Source organism: Diorhabda sublineata, chromosome X (genome assembly GCF_026230105.1).
Source record: "Diorhabda sublineata isolate icDioSubl1.1 chromosome X, icDioSubl1.1, whole genome shotgun sequence".
Classification (NCBI taxonomy): Eukaryota; Metazoa; Arthropoda; class Insecta; order Coleoptera; family Chrysomelidae; genus Diorhabda; species Diorhabda sublineata.
Window position 1 is genome coordinate 30956910 of NC_079485.1, and position 17657 is coordinate 30974566.

The window sequence follows — 17657 nt, forward strand, 5'->3', positions numbered from 1 at the left end:
ATTCGAGTTAAAACCTGTTTTAATTTTTTTTTTGCTTTAATTGTTTTGTTATTTTTATTTCATATTTTTTTACTAATATTACTAAGCGAATGCAAAAATTTATTTTTGTTTATAAATACAAAGGATCAAATTTTTTTAATTTCAAATTATTTAAGAAACGTTTTTATTCAATTATTTACACTTCACTTCATGAAATAGTGGTTACTACCTTATAATTAAACAACTTTTTATATAACTGAATCAGCATCCAGTCGTCTCGCTTTTCTAATTTTTGTTTTTTAATTAGATGTTTTTTTTGAAAGTGGTATAAGTCCACATATAAAAAAAACTGTGTTAACGGTAATTTTAATGAGCTACAGACACATTATCTCCATAGTTACAATAGGGTACTTGCATGGTTTGAAAAAAAAATAGTTTTGGATAGTTTATATAGAACTTTTATTATTAAAATTAAAATTTTGTAGGTAGTTTAAACATTTCTGAAGTGGTGGCTACATAAGGTAATAAACACTGAACATATGATGCAAAGTAAATACGTCAGTTAATCCGTCAGTTATTATATAAAAGTACCATAATACTTTGGAATTTAACTCTCTAAATCTGCTGCTTTGCTTCCCTTTCCAATTCTTTTTTCAACCTTTTGAATTTCTGTAGTTTTCGGTGCATATTCCATAGAAAATTTTTATACTATTTTTCTCTACTATTGAACTCCAAATCTTTAGAGAATTTTCATATTTTCCACGTTCAACGTCATTACCTATAATTTAATCTTCAGGTCATTACTTGTGGTGCATATTTAAAGCTTTTTATTATATTGTTAGGATAAAATTTTTAAAATATGCTCATCTAATTAAAGAAATTTGATCAAAGCTAAAGTGGAAATATAAAACAATGTATATGTTTTGAACTTTTAGTAGTTTGCTCCTGCACCATTTTGTATTAACTCTCATGGAGCTTTGTGTGTATCCAAATATATATCCGAATTTGATAAAAATGAAAATACTGCCTTAACACAACATTGGAAGTTTGCCAGATCATCTTCATCCTGTTTTTTTTTTAAGCAAAATATCAGTACAAAATTCAATATCAACATTTTTTAGGCTTCGGATTCACCTCCACATAGAATATCGTCTAGTCCAATATCCACGAGTTCGTTGTGCTCCCCCCGATCTATACCAAGCGGTAGGCTATCGTATGCATCAAATGGTAATAGTGGATTGCGTAGATGTAAGGCCCTATACGACTGCGCAGCCGATAACGACGACGAACTTTCTTTCCAAGAAGGAGAAATCATCATAGTCATCAACGAACACACAGATGATGACAATTGGATGGAAGGAATGGTGGAGAACGAGCCAGACAGAACGGGGATGTTTCCCATTAGTTTTGTCCATATGCTGCCAGACTAATAAATCTATATAATCGATATTAAAAAAAAGTATTTAATATATTTTTCATGCAAAAGCTCTAAAGCGAGAGGAATATTAAAAAATAATTAAATATGTTTGTCGTTTTTGGAAAGTATTTTCCCTAAAATGTTGAAGAATGTTTAGTTTAACAAAGAAAGTTGATTGTTTAGAATAGGGGAAATTTCGACAAATGTGGCATTTGATTGCGATAAGCGAAGACACAGAACACCATTCACAAATTTAACCAAGTATTGTTTATTTATTGTAAGTCTTAACGTTTTTCGATAATACAAAAAATGTAATAGAATTTTTAAAAAATGGTTTTATTTGTTATAAATACGTCTATTGATTAATTTGATTTTTACTTTCTGTGTGCCACCAGGTTAGTTGAAAGTAAATGTTGCACTACATATTTTTTCATCTTTACCAACTTTTTTTTAACCCGTAACTGGCGAGGTGATTTTTTTATTACGTCAAATGGTGAGGTAGGACTTGGCAAATCCCGAATATAAATGGCTCTTATTCTTTAAAAAATAAGAAAAACGTATCTGACATCTGTTTGTTTTGATGATTTTATTCATTAAATTTATTGAATATATTCAAAATTTACATTAAAAATAAAAACTCTGCGATAATAAAGCTTCATTTTTCAACATTGAAAAATATACATTAAATACAGTATCTAATAAAAGTAAATCAAACAAAAAATAAAAATAGCGGAAATCATATCTGGCAATCTTTTAGAAACTTTCCTCCATTCCTCTAAATTCGTGACCTTCTTATTGTAACTTCAATACCTAATATAATGCCCTTGTGGCCGCATATCTCCCACGTCGTTTATTCGGTGGCCAGCCGCATTGACTTATTTCCCACATAATGCCCGACCATTTTCAACAAAACAATATGCTAGTATTAACAAAATAAGTAAGTTTATCACACCCCGTATATACATTTCGATATTGCCGTTATCGCCTCACAAAACAGGTACGTCCCACCTCCATCGATGTTGCCGTTATCGCTTTACAAAACACTCACTTTTTCGCCTTTTTTTTAACATATCCCGTATTTCGATACTCGATGTTGCCGTCATCGCTTGCGGTTATACGTGGCGACAAGGATACTTCGACGTAACCCGTGAACGTCGTGTCCGCCCCCGTACCCGCCTAGAGCATCTACTAAAAAATGTAAAAAAAAAATTATTTCTGGTAGTTTATTGTAGAGCTTATTGAGCGCACACTGCAATTGCTACAAATAGGAGTGCGGCAATAAACACACAGAAACCTGTTCTTCCTCTCATTTTTCCTTGGATATTTACACATCTAATCTACTTTTCTAAAGGTTCTGGTAAGCTAAACGTCATGGGTTTATCCAGAATCCTTCCAATGCTTTCACGAGGCAAGGACTGACTATAAGTATGTATGTCGGGTTTATGAGCTTCTCTATCAATACATGGGCTATGGTACCTCAAAGATATCAAATTAGCGGTTTTATTTATTTTTTCTGAAAGTGTCTACTTAATGTAAGTTCCCAATTTTTCAGTTCTGGCACAAGATGGATAGATGAGAACCAATTATCAACTGTCAAGTTACGGTTAGTTCCTATAATTACAGGATCTAGACGTAAAACTGATTGAATTGGTTTTGAAATTTCTTTTTCATCTTCGGAAAGCTTTTTCCCCTTATTTTCTTTTCCAGAATTAACATAGGCATTCAAGCAGTAATGTCTCTTTCTATTGTAATGTCAAAAAGAATTCTGAAATGTGATAAATTGTCCATCCGTCAACGTTCCATAAAAAATACTAGAATCACATACCAGCGTTGCGTTGTGTAGTATCTTTTTTTGCCTGGGATTATTACCTAAGTATACTACTACTCCTTGTACGATGTATTGCCACCCCGGTTGCTACTGGTCCACACTCTCCATCTGACACTTCCGTTAAACATCAGCGGTAGTGGCCTGTGATCTTAAAACCATACTTCGCGAAATGTCTCGTTTTAAACCTCTGCGGTAACCCTTTCTAAGCTGTAGTCCTACTATAACTAGCAAACTGAACGTAATAACGTACATAAGCACCCTTATGTCGGTGGGCATTTGCAAAAGGTCATCTTCCAGAATGAAGTTAGAATTGACTACACCGCTGCTCGCAACTTCACTTTCTTTAGAGTGTTTAGTACCCATTTCGAATTGGAAAAAAGTCACTTAAGTTCACTTTTAACTTTCATCTGAGAACTTTCCCGAACGCGCGTATACTACGAGCATCTCAAACGCGTTGGATCCTGGAATCTTCTGGCAGGATCGCCATGTAATGTTGGGCCATAACGAGGAGTAGAAATTAAACAACAATTGAACTTCACCATTTTTCTATTGTCTTAATAGTTTGGAATTACCTTTTTACAATGAATGACGACACACATAATATTGGTTCATAATTACGATATAGTTTACCTACGTAGACAGTAAATTGTAATATCTCCAAAACATAGGTGACCTGGTTATAAATAATTAACAGTTAGTGTACAGGGTGTATACATAGATAGAGATATAAAAGAATAAAATAATTGACTTAAAGGCCACCACAGTATCGTTCAAGGCCATGATATTTCTGAATCCAGCTGTAGAGTCACAGTTAGTTTCTATAATGCTTCAAGCAGTAATGTTTCTTTATATCGTTCAAGACCATGATATTTCTAAATCCAACCAACATTTCGTCTATGCAAGCATATTCCCTAAAAGAAAAGCATGCTTGGCTATATATGAAAAATTTGTCAAAAACCCAGAATATTGCAACGGTATCATCATTTTTTTTTCATTCTTTTCTTTCTGCAGCATTTTCAAAACGAAGGCAGCAGGCTAAAATTACTGAATTTTTCTTCAATGAAATAGTGCTTCTAAAAATGTTTGTGAATCATTGTGAATCATCTATAACATTGCCACTATTGGCGCCGCTTTTATTCACGCGTCATTCTTAAAAACGGGGTCATCTGTCTTTATTTAACGAGCCGAAGATGTCGAAGCTATAGTCCAAACAAGAAAACAAAGTCGATAAAAAAGTCATTGAGGTGGAGTTCACCAAACCAAAAAAATCGTTATTACCGCTAGAATACCAACAAGGAACTAATTCAGAAAGTTGCAGGTGTCTTTTTAATTGGTGAGGTTTGGGAAACCCCCCACCTCACCAGTTCCGGGTTGAAGCTAGAGTGTCTTCAATAAATTATATTAAAAATATATTATAAAAGATAATATTCTCGATGTATGGATTTACTGAATGTAAAGCATTTTTAAAATATGAAATGTCTAAAACCATTTACCAAATGATACCAAGAAATAATATTGTATACTTTATTTAATTTTATTTGTACATATTTGTATATTTCTTTATTATTATGTACAGGGTGGAGGTAGGAAACCAAAACATGTAAAATTGAAAAAAAATTTTCAGTGTACACGTTTTGTTTTTTATGTACCTCTTATAACCTTCACGTTGATTACCATGCGCCATACATTTCATATTATACAGGGAGAGGATCAAAATTAATTGTGATTTTTTTTTAAATGGAACATGGATATTTGCTTGAGTTACTTTCGTAAACCACCCTGTGAGTATAGTTTATTTAGTTTAAATTTGGTCTGCCATAATTTAATATTTTACCTAGTTATTGTTTTATATTTTGTATATATTATTTTTTCTAAATTATTGAGACAACTTTCATCCCTTCACTATTTTTTCCCAAATTGAACTGTTTTTATGTAACAGCATGTTTGTGTAATTGTATAGTTGTGTAGAAATTATTTTTCCTAAAAGTGTGTTAAATGTTATAGAAACCAAAGAAATCTATTGATATATAAAAAAATCCAGTGTAAATACTGTTTCTTTAACCTGATAGCTATTTTTGAAAATGAAATATTTTTCTAACGACATCCCTATTTTGGTTCAAAAATATATATATAAAAAGGCTGATTAATGCATTTTTGGCTGTTCTTAATCAAGGAATGCTGTTTTAATGAGATGATTTTTTTATTAACAGTTTATCATTTATTAACATTTTTTGTTTTTAGATATCTTAATTTTAACTAATTCGAAATTTATATGTTATCAATGGCCTGGATATCTATCTGAGTATCCACCTGACTGTTTCCAAATATTTGCCTTCCAATCATTTTATTCCCACTTTCATTAAAATCTCTCGTTATGTTCTTCTTTATATTGTGAACCAATTATTTACTATTATGATTACACTAATTTTCTCATAATTACAATATCTGGTCCTTCGAGCCGGATTTGTACTTGGAGGAGTAGTCAGTGTAATTGAGACTGCTTGTAGCATAAGTAGTAAAATACTACGTTCAATATGTTATTTATCAATGGTCTGAATAACTTTATTTGAGAGTCCACCTGGCTGCTTCTAAATATTTGTACTCCAATGATTATTTCCCCACTTTTATGGAAATTTATATCATTATGTTCTTCTTTACATTCTGAACACATTATTTACTATTACTACTACACTTTACTTTAATAAAAAAATTTTCAATCATTAGTTTGAATATTGAGGGCTAAAAAGTAACGAGACCCATCTATTGAAGTAGTTAGTTGACGTAATTTTGTTACTTTTTGATCGCATTTTGTTGTGACGAGAAGAAGAATCAGATCACATAAAGGCTCAATAAAATGGTGTATATATATATATATATATATATATATATATATATATATATATATATATATATATATGAGTTCCAATTAATGGTATTAGTTCATTGTGATTCATATTATAACCAGGCTTCACAGGCATTTTAGTTGGTTAGATTAGTATTCTTTTTCCTGTAACTTGGCCCTTTTCTATATAATTACGTAGTTTTTAAATGTTCTAAAAAATAATAAGGCCCTCATTTTGGTTATTAAAGCAGCTCATGATAGGTGGGCAAGGAAGTTGATAGATAAATTATTATAAACTCCTGATGTGTTTTAATATTAACTCCACAGTAATCGCATGTTTTTAGCTGTTTCTTTTTAGTTTTGGAAAATTGTCCAGTATTTTCTAATTCCTCCGAGCTTTTAGATTTAATTTTGTCAAAAAAATTATATATAAAAATCTATACATTAATTTCACTTATCGCTTTCAAGTATTGAAGTTCTATAGTTGGTGTTAATATTGTTTTTCCATATGTTATAAATAGTGAGAATATTATTTTCCAACACCACCTTAGTAGAAAAACTTCCTAGATACATACCATTAATGGGGATAAACAAACATTTCCAAAAAATATCTCTATCATCCTTGACACAAATATTCCATTCTAGATTCAGACCAGTTTGCTGTTTATCTGTAAAATTATAAGGTTTCACTTTACAGTGTTGCCTATGTATCTATGTGTTTATTCAACGTTGTTAAAAGGAATTCACATTGGTCGTCTTTATAAGACCTTCCTCAGAGATGTTCAACATACAGAGAGTTTACAGAAATATTACGAGGCATATTCCTAAAGTAGCTCCTTTTTCATGTAAAAAAAGAATCTGTACATATACAGCCAATAAAATATCTATCATTATACACAATTTGCAAAAACTCGCTGAGATTTTTGATCGTTGAAATCTTTACTTCTTGATAATGTAAAAAAATATTACCATCACAATGGTAAACTTTCTCGGAGACTCTCGCCGACTTTTTAAAAAAAGCTGATATTTTGACGGCAGAATTTTCGTTCGAAAATTAAGGTGCTTTTTCGATATTATGTCAAAATAACGTGAAAAATTACTAAGTAAATTACAGTGTACATGGGACATAAAAAGGTAACTTTTCACAAAATTTCGTGAAAAAAAAATGTTTTTTGTAAAAGATAAAAATTACAAACGAAAAACGGTTTCCTTAAGTGTGAATACAAAAGTTGTACATCTTCTTATTACCTAAAACTTTGCCTCTTGAATTTTTTATATAGGATTTGTAGGTTTGCCGAAAATCGAGATAAACCGTTTTTTACCCTTAAAAACTCAACCCCTTTCCCTTCCCAACCTCAAATTGCCCGTAAATTATTTGTCCTTTCATTTTTATTATGTTCTCCTTGTTTTCCAATAGGTTTCATCCTATTTTTTGGTTTCAAAAATTATCGACGGATAGAAAGGAGGGAAATGAATCTAGAAGCATTTATGGGGCGCAACCTCACAAGTGGTATTTAGATATATTAGCATTATTGAACCATTCAGATATTTCGTTAATAGATGGTGTGTATCTAGGGACTTTTGATAAATAGATCTGTTGTGATCCGCTGTTAGTTTTCAAAAAACTTCTGATGTACCTTTACTTCTATAATGTAAGTTTATTATATGTAATAATATATATTTTTAGCTGTTACTAACATACCGTTCCTACACTTATGACCTGATTTTAAAGTACTTTTATTGTTATTTTTTTATTCACTGAATTTCCACTTTATTTATTCTAGTTTTAAGTTCATTGCAATTATTAACATTATAATCGGCTGTTGATTTTATGCACAGCGCTTAAGAGCAGCCACGGATGATTTAAATCTGCGTTTAACTATGAATTTTCTCGTAATTGTAGATGTGTCTAAAGGTGATCGTTTTCAAAAGTCAACTTTAATAATCGGCTGTTCCCAATACCAATTTTCAAGACTTATATATTAATTTATTGAATTCATCTATTTTTAAACCTACTATATATATATATATATATATATATATATATATATATATATATATATATATATGAATAAATTTGTTCGCACTAATTAATTATAATTTGAAAAAAAAAATATTATAACGTACCAAAGCTTCGATTTTTGAATTTTTCACTGTAAAACTATTTGGATTAACTACTACAAAATTCGATGATGTATTACTTATATTTATAATAAATTATATTGTTTGGACCTTCGAGCCGGATAGAAACTTACAGATGACTCAAAGAACCAGTGAATGTTTTGAGTATGTTCAATATGATTATCACCAACAGTTTCAACTTATGTAAAATTCTGTCCCAAATGTATATTTCTTATTAACACGTTCATGATGTCGTGACCCACCGGTGGCTCAGACTACATATCGTGTTCTATGTCAAAAAGGCCACTTTTCAGGGGAGCAAAAAAACTTGATAACTTGTTACTTTTTCATTTTATTTCCTGAGAAACGAGGATAGAGCTTTTATTTGTCAAGTAATATCATTAATAGCTTTACTAACCTAACCTAACAAACAGATTTGTGTAATTTTATGCATATACGACTTTTTGGAATTAAAATTACAAATATATTTCTACATAAGACATGTAGACACATAAGTCTTTTTAATTCAATTTCAAATTAGGAAATGCTTATTGACATACGACGAATTTTATAATGAACTGGTTTTATTTAAATTGTTTACATAGAAGATTTCATTATAATGACAATTTTAAATGTTTTTTCGATCAATCTTCAGTCCTTGAATTTTCAAGCTATGATAGGCACTACTACTACTACTACCACTAGCACTACGGCCTTCAAAGAGCCTCGCCCATCACATTCCTCCAGTCATTACGGTCAAACTTTCGGTGTCTCCACCCCATCACAACTAGCTCCCGAAGATCCTCTTCGACATCTACAGCCATCGTTTGCGCAGTCGCCGGTTCTCGGTCTTCGGTCGGTATGCTTTGCGTACCCCCGCTCCTCGGGCATACGCTCTAAGTAGCCTAGTTATCTGAGCCTATCCCTCGCAGACTTTGAAATAATTTTTACTTGGGGGAAAAATAGAAAAGATGTTTCATATCAAACAAATCAAAGTCTAAATGAATAAATGCTCAATTAACAAAAAAAAACGTCAAAACTCGATGGCGCGAACGTGTTAATCCAAATAATTTCCACCTTCCTTTGCAGAAATATAGTAGACAGTTGTTGTATTAACAAGAGTCAAATAAATGCTATTATTATTCACCTGATTTTATTTGCAATAATTAGGCAATCTAAGAAAACAGCTGATTTATGTCAAATTGGTTCGTGGGGTGAACAATCGACTTCGTAGTATGTACCCCTTTAGTTTTTCTCGTAGTGAGAATTGTTTTTTTTGTTTCATGGTGTCAAGAGGACTCCATAGATACTATTTCAGTGATAGAGCTAGAACTGCCGAGTATTTTTTCAGTCAAGTAATTCACAAAATTTAGAACATTTGGTTTTGTTGTCGTTAACCCCTTTCCATTAAATAAAAAAGGGTATTAGTCGAAAAAAAAAAACAACTAAGCCACATTTTCGGGGGAAATATCCCGCTTCTTCAGATGCATTTCACTATAAGTGTTCACAGCGCCTGAAATACTCTTTTGGGCATTCCACATGATCGTTCTGATCGCGGCTAGAACGTCACTCATGACGACCCTTGTCAAGAGGTGGGTCGAAGTGAGCGTTGAAGGAATTGGCGGAGTTTTCAAAACTTAGCAACGCAGATTGCAACAATGAGAATATATTTCATTATTTGATGCGTTCTTTTGCACTATTCTTGTGACCCACTACCAAATATTTTACTATCGCCGCAAAAGTTATTTTGTTTTTACTTTAAATCTGTTGAGCACTCCATTAAAAAATTCAATAAGTTACAAATTATAACATAACCTCTTAATCTTTCGTTTTCTTTTTTCTGTTTTGTTATTCGTCAACAGTCAAAACACCTCGTAATTCATTCCACTTGAGTTTACCACTATAACGCTCTGGACTAATTGGGGCGGGAAAGATCGTGGTCATGATTGTTGTGCTTAGAAGAATGCACCCTTCAAGTAGCAACTCTTTATAAATCCAACTTACGGCAAAAGCATTTGTTTACCCCACGTCCGTTATTTTTAAATGAGCATCAGCTGATTTTGACCATCCGTTAGATTGCTCAATACTATAAACTACAAAAAATGTTTCAAAAAGAATAGTTCTAATTAATTATTAGAAAATATAATAAATTTCAGAAATTCTATAATATCCTAAAACAGAATCTAAGTCATTGTTTAATATAAACATTTTTATCTCGCAAAAACAGTTTGTGAAGGACTGGGTTTGAATTATTCATTTTGAAATCATTTAAAAATATAAAATTTTCATTTTGCAGTATTATCACTAGTATCAGTGCACAAACATGCTACTGGAAAAATATGGCTTTTGATGTACGTAAATTTTCTGTAATTATAGACAGTTTACTGTAGATATTGTGAAGTATTAAAACAGTTTATTGAATACTCAGTAAATTTGATTTTTCAAAATCGAGTTTTATTAACACCAAAACTTTTCCTATCCATTTCTTCTTAAAAAATTCTATTTCTAATTATAGTAAGGAAATTACTTCGTTTTTAATCTTAATCATTTTGAATAACAAACTACATTTTACTGACGTGAAAATACAATTTCAATTATAGGTGACTATGTTTTCAATGAATTCAGTGGATAAACACGGTAAACATGGACTGAAATCTTCCTGTATAATTTTTTGGAATCATACCTTCGATATTTTCAATATCCTCGATCCTCTACAAATTCCCAATTCTTGGTTTTTTGTCGTGTGGAATCTGAGGTGCCAAAATGTGAATTTCAGGTGAATTTACAACTGACAGGGAAAAAAAAGACGCACCCCCTTGAACGACCATTCTTGAAGGTCTTTACAGTAACTCCAAGGAATGACTTCATTAGTGATAACTCCCTACCATAAACTAGTATTTGCATTGTTCATCGTTATATGGTGACATAATAAATTATTAACACTATAGATCTGTATTAGATTAAATCTCTGACACTTGTGTACTCATCTGCAAATGACACCGCCATACTAGCATAACATATAGATCCTATAATTGCATCAAATACATTACAGCTCCATCTCAACAAGACAAAAAAATGGCTGAAGAAATTGCGCATTGAAGAAAAAGAATTGAAATCAGTTCAGATAATCTTCACCAACCGCAAAGGCAAATGCCCAGAACAATCAAGCCCTACCACAACGTGCTGATGTAAATATCTTGGCAAGCACCTGGACTAGCGATAAACCTGGAGAAAACACATCCAACGAAAACTAAGGGATTTATAGTGGCTGATAGGTAGGAAATCCCAATTATCTGATTTACACCCAATACTCAAACCCACATTGACCTACGGAGTCCCATTGTGGGGATCAGCACTCAACTTCAATATTGAAATTCTGGAGCGATTCCAATTGGTCCTACGAATTATCGTAGTCTTTGTCATAACTCGTGACCTCCATGTGCCAACGGTTAAGGTGGGAATAAAAAACTTATCAAATCCATAAGCTATAAAAATAAGTTAAGCCTCCGCCCAAACAGATTGGTATCTAACCTGCAACCAACAGTTCAGCGTAGACTCCAAAAAAACATATTCCATACGATCTAATTAGTAGGTTTTAACGAGTGTTACTGTGTTTCCAATAGCCACACCTAAACTAGTTATTAATTATAGCTGTAAGAGAAATTAATCAATGAATTTCTTTCGATAATGTCAATTTCTATTGTATTGTCACAGAAATTGTAATAATTGTTAGAGATTGCAAATAAAGCGGGCAGTTAAAAACATGTACTTATGATTTTCGGAAGCGCTGTATGCTTTGGCATGATTTTTTGGCAAATAGAGACGGTAGAAGTACTAGCAATCCACACTCTCGATTTTTTGAGTTACTTGCTATGTCTACTACAAAATAAACGTGACTCAAATAACGTTTATAACGGAAACGGATATATTTAAATCTTTTTTTTCAGATTTTTCTTATATTTCAACTCAACTTCAACTGGAAAACGCACTAAGTAGAACGACAGGGAGGCGAGGCAAGAAGACATGAGTGCAGTGTTTACACTCTCGTACTCGTGGAGAGTCTGGATCGGGCTTAAGAAAAATTCTGAAGAAATTTCTATTCAATATCAACATTTTTTTTTTATTTTGTTTAATATACACTCATAGATTTTTCAAGTAAGTTTGTTAAATCTTCTTCTGTGTGTTCTTTTGGTGCCATATTGATTATTCGTTTCTAAAAAAATGATTATATTATTATCACCCTCTCAATTCAATAATATTTTTCACAATAAAATTAGGAAATAAAGAGCAGAAACGAAAACAGATATTGGTTATACCTGTGGAATAACACCTTTTACTAATTGTGGTATATCCTCTTTAATAAATCCTAATTCATGTAAACCGTTCTCAATTTTCATGGTTTGCATATATTTTTTCACGGTATCCGACAATATCGCTCCGGCATCTTGTTTTTTCGCATTTCTAATGTCAGTACCAAGTATTTCTGCAGCTTCCAGATGTTTTTCTGGACAAGCAGAAGATGTAAATTCAAAGACTGCAGGAGCTGTAATCACTACGGATAATCCATGGGGAATTATTGCATGATTGTTACTAAAAATCGACAGATTAAACGAACCATCAGCTTTGATGACTATTAAATATATGTATATACAATTTAATCTTACTCGTAATCCTTAGGTATGAATTTTTTAACATTTCCTGATATTGGGTAAGACAAACCATGAGGTAAATGCACTCCTGCATTCCCAAAACCTACACCAGCCATTGTAGAAGCTAAAATCATTTGAGACTTTGCTTCTAAATCATCTTGTTGATACACTGCCCTAGAAATAGTATTCATATAAATTCTAGAACGCATTTTCAGCTTCTAATAGTGTTTTCTTTCATAACAATGTCATTAACATGGTGTGCAATTAATATTTAAATACCTTTCAAAGAATTTTCTAATAATATTTAAGGCGAATCTAGCCCAAACATCAGACACTGGATTACTTCCATTATAAGTAGGTCTTTCTTTTGGGTTTTGAGGACAAGGAGATCTTTCGTTGTAAGGTATAGCCGTGAAAGATTCTAAAGCATGGCAAAATACATCAAATCCTGCATAAGCTGTGACTCTTTCTGGTGAAGTTAATGTATGTAAAGGATCTATTATACCCATTGTTGGTCTCAATAATCTATGTGAAATACCAGTTTTTGCTTGAAGAGGTTTATAATCAAAAATTGCTACACCTGTTGTCTCACTTCCAGTACCAGCAGTAGTAGGAACTAAAAAAATAAAGTCTCAACAAATACAATGAAATATTTTTATTGATTCATTCTATTTTGTCATATTCTTTTAATTGAAACCAATTTCACCGACCAAACTGGTGATTTAACAGACTTTGCAGATAACCGTGCCAAAAGAAGCATCTAAAACACACTCCACACATCATATTCTAACTTGCAAAAGACCTCAAACTCAACTTTATCCAACTAAGTTGGAATTTCTGGAACCGTTGGTGATATTCATACTGAATACAATGTTTACACCACCACTATTGTGAGTGTTGGTGTAAACAGTGTATTGAGTATCAAATTTATACAATCTCTGTGAGAATAGTATGACAGCACTTCACAACATCCATTAATCTACTTTGCAACTTTCCCCGCGTTAGAAATAGGAGAGAAGCTACGACAATAAAAGTTAGACATACCATACTCATGGTTATCTTCTAAATTTCTTTGCCATACTTGTCACGATATTATAACCCTAAAGCACATACTCACCAACTGCAAACAGTACTCCACGACATATCAATAATTTGACCTCAATAAAACATTCTACTGACCCACAGGAGACCAAAGAAGTTCCACAAAGCTGCCAACTGCGATAGTTTTTAACAATTCAAATAAATTTATGTTATTATTGTTACTGTGCTAATGACTAGCGCTATCGAGAAACGTTAAATTGAAAAAATTATGTACAGATTCTTCTATTCAAATATTATTTATGTTTAAATTATTATAAGTATTACAGGTTTCACATTATATTACTCTTGATAACATTAATACAAATAAAATTTGTAGATCACAGTACATTTTATTATAATTATACTAACTTGCTATAAGTGGTTTTAGTTGCCTATTTATAGGCTTTCCTTTTCCAATGGGAGCATTCACATAATCTAATAATTGAGCTTCCAAGTCACAAGAATATAGATTAGCTACTTTACACGTGTCTATTGTAGAACCTCCCCCAACTGCTATGAAAGCATCAAAATTTTTTCCTCTAACAAAATTTATAGCATCCGTCATACTGAAAATACACAGTAATTTTTAATGATATATAGTTTTCTATGAACTAATTTGACCACCTTTTATCAGTAGGTTCTACCCTAGTTTTGTTATATATGTCAAAAGGAACATTATTTTTAGTAAGAGAATCTAGAGTGGTTTTCACGGGATATAAGTTTGACAGATACGGATCTGTCACAACGCAAACATTTTTTGCTCCCATATTTGCAACATCCATCCCAACTTCTCTAGTAACACCCTTTCCATATCTGATAGTGGACGACGCCATCTAGAAAGAAGTGAGTTGTGATAAGGTTTTAAGGTAGTCTTGACAATCTTACTTCAAACGCGTAATCTTTAGACGGTAATGCATTAGAACTGAGTTGAATATATCCATGAGTAGAGTGAGCGGGACATTTACAACTAAAAATATAAAAAAATCAGTTTTGAATGAAAAATATGAGAGAGTTTTAGTAATTTAGTGATATGTTGTTAAAATAACTTATGTAGAATTATTTATTCGTGAATGTATAAAATTTTTTTCATTCATATTACACCCTGTATAATATTTACATATTTCGATACACTATGTAACAGATGATGATTGTGTAGTCACTTCTGACTGTTACTTTATTTATAAAAATATGATGTTTATGAATAAATAAATAATATCTACTTACGAATTTGAAGCAACAGATTGAAGTAAATCTAGCACCCTTTTTCTTCCAGCCATTTTAAGTAGAGTAGTGTCCTCTGTTATCTTTTTAAAAATATCGGTAGATAAATATTAGAAAACATATTTATACGTTAACGAATAAAGGTCGAAATTGAATATTTGTTCAAACTTATACAATAAACGATTAAATTACGTAGTTATTTATTTTTAACAAATTCTAAAATTAGCAGTAGGTTATATAGTTAATAGATGGCGCTAGAAGTAACGAAACTGAATAAGCTGTGGAAATTGAGTTTTTACTGGCATGTACATAACATACATATGATTTGAACTTTGTTTATAGATAACAGTGTCTATATAAACGTTGGGAATCGCATACAGTAAAAAGCCCAATCATTTGATAAGACCCATTTAAATACCGGTACTTATACTTAAGTTGATGCGAACTACCATTTTAAGTATTTATTAACAACGTATCCTTGCACTTTAATTGCTCATTTTAATAAATGAATATAAATTTTGTGAAGTGTTTTACAATTTAGTACCTATGAGTGAACAAAAACCGTACGAGGTACTTGACACGTAACCAGATACGGTAACCAGTAGAGTCAAAAAGTTTTTTATTAAAATTTATTTACTGACGTATATATTCTGGTTAAAATATTTTGAATTTATGGTGATCAACTTTTCAAATACGGTCATGTGAATATGAAAACTTCCTCGTGTCAATCTTCGAGAGCGTGGTCTTATCCCCGCATTTAATTCTATCTGAGTACACCTATCAATGTATTTTCTCTTAAGCAGCAATTTCTAAAAATAAAACACTTGTTACACCAAGTAAAAGTGTCAAATGGTTGCATAAATTCATAATTTAATAAATAAATAGACATACAAAGGTATACTGACAGAAAATTTATTTTTAAATATTGAAAATGATGTCATCCGAAAATTCATATGTGTAATTAAATCACCACTGACCTTAATTATAATAAAAAAATAATATGTGACAATCATTTGATATAGGATATTGACACTTATAGACCGAGAAAAGTTATTTCTAATGATATTGGGAGCAACTAATAAAAAGTGCTCACTTACTCAATTAATTTCACGTCATTTGGTATAATATTGATAAAAGTTTCAAGAACACGATAATACAAATTAATGGAAGAATTTAAAAAATTAGAAAGTTGATTATTTTATTAAATTTTTTCGTAATTTTCTATTTGAATTATCTAGAGCTGATAACATCCCTATTTTGAATTTTCTTCTGGATATTTATTAAAATTATTCTGGTTTTTGCAAGGCTGATACAGGGTAGGCCAAAAAATATATTCCATGGGACTGAGACTCATCTCCAGCAGATTGCTATGGGGGTTTTGTGAATACACTGATGAAAATACACTTATTACGGAGAACATTCGTCGAGAAATAGTTATGTGCCAAAAGTTTTCGAAAATTTAAGGGCCATGTTTTTGGAATTCCGGCGAAATGGCGACGATATTATTTGTAAGAAGTAATTTCCTATGCTTTTTTCATCGTAATTTTAAATATCCAGCATACACTCAAACATAAATAAAAAGGTTTAGAAAACAAACTTACCATTACTTAATTATTTAAAAAAATCACTAAATTACAGTACAAGCTAAAAGTCTCTGCAATTACAAAAAACACAGCAAGAAGAACAGGAAAACTACTAGAATAAGAAAATAACAAACTAAAACATGTAAATAATATAATTTAAACAAGTACTTACCTTCCGTTTTGAGCATTCCCATGGTTTCAATTTTAAAATTTGATATCAACGTTTTATATTAAAAATGATGCTTGGTAGTATTTAGTGTTTAACTCATGATTAGCACAAGAAACGAAGAATCAACTCAAATAGTACAGACGATAACTTTTCCTCATCCGACATTCTTAATACCGAAGTTGGAATATCTGTAAATGTTGGCGATACTCATTCTGTTTATTAAATATGCATATAAAAAGGTCTTGATATTTGAAATTCAGTTCCATCGTATTCCGTGGTTTTACCCCAACGTTCAGCAATTTCGTCATCGATTTGAATAAATAGTAATCTGACGGAACAAGGTGCAGACTAAATGCTGGATTTGGTAGGAGCTCAATACCATCTTTCCCTTTAGGTTCACTACGCCTAGATATTTCTCCGATAAAACCTCATTGATAGTTCCACCATCTGGAATGATTTCGAAGTACACCAAACATTCATAATTCCATCAAGCATAAAACAATAGTTTCCGTTCGAATCGACCTCTATTTACGACAGGTTCTGGTAGTTACCCCACTGATTTTCCATTTTCGGTCAATTTTTCATTGCATGTAAAAATGCGTTTATCATCTTCCGGCAGAGTAATGAATACTTTCACTGCTTCCTTTGTAACCTGAATATTCCACGCAGGTGGACGACCTGTGTCCACTTCTCCAAAAAGGGGCCCCGATAAATTGACGTTCGGGGAGTCTGTAGAAGAACTCGGTGTTCATGAGCCACGTCGGCATG

The 17657-nt window shown here is 31.8% G+C and overlaps 2 protein-coding genes across 7 annotated transcripts in view; one reads left to right on the top strand and one right to left on the bottom strand.

The window, feature by feature from the left end:
- The window catches only part of LOC130450632 (arfGAP with SH3 domain, ANK repeat and PH domain-containing protein), a 61196-nt gene extending 50562 nt beyond the window's left edge, over positions 1 to 10634 (top strand). For all 6 annotated transcript variants that reach the window (XM_056789132.1, XM_056789133.1, XM_056789135.1 and 3 more), the window contains one exon: positions 1101 to 10634. In XM_056789132.1, the coding sequence (XP_056645110.1) occupies positions 1101 to 1409 (309 nt within the window). In that variant the 3' untranslated portion in view covers positions 1410 to 10634. The remainder of the gene's footprint in view (positions 1 to 1100) is intronic.
- LOC130450633 (probable hydroxyacid-oxoacid transhydrogenase, mitochondrial) lies at positions 10017 to 15518 on the bottom strand. Its single transcript, XM_056789138.1, has 8 exons — positions 15141 to 15518; positions 14802 to 14883; positions 14541 to 14749; positions 14286 to 14482; positions 13116 to 13452; positions 12852 to 13010; positions 12504 to 12777; positions 10017 to 12400 (listed from the first exon to the last, which is right to left on the bottom strand). Exons 1-8 carry the CDS (start codon positions 15191 to 15193, stop codon positions 12317 to 12319), a joined length of 1395 nt encoding a protein of 464 aa, XP_056645116.1. The 5' UTR covers positions 15194 to 15518; the 3' UTR covers positions 10017 to 12316.
- Between the last annotated feature and the right edge of the window lie 2139 nt (positions 15519 to 17657).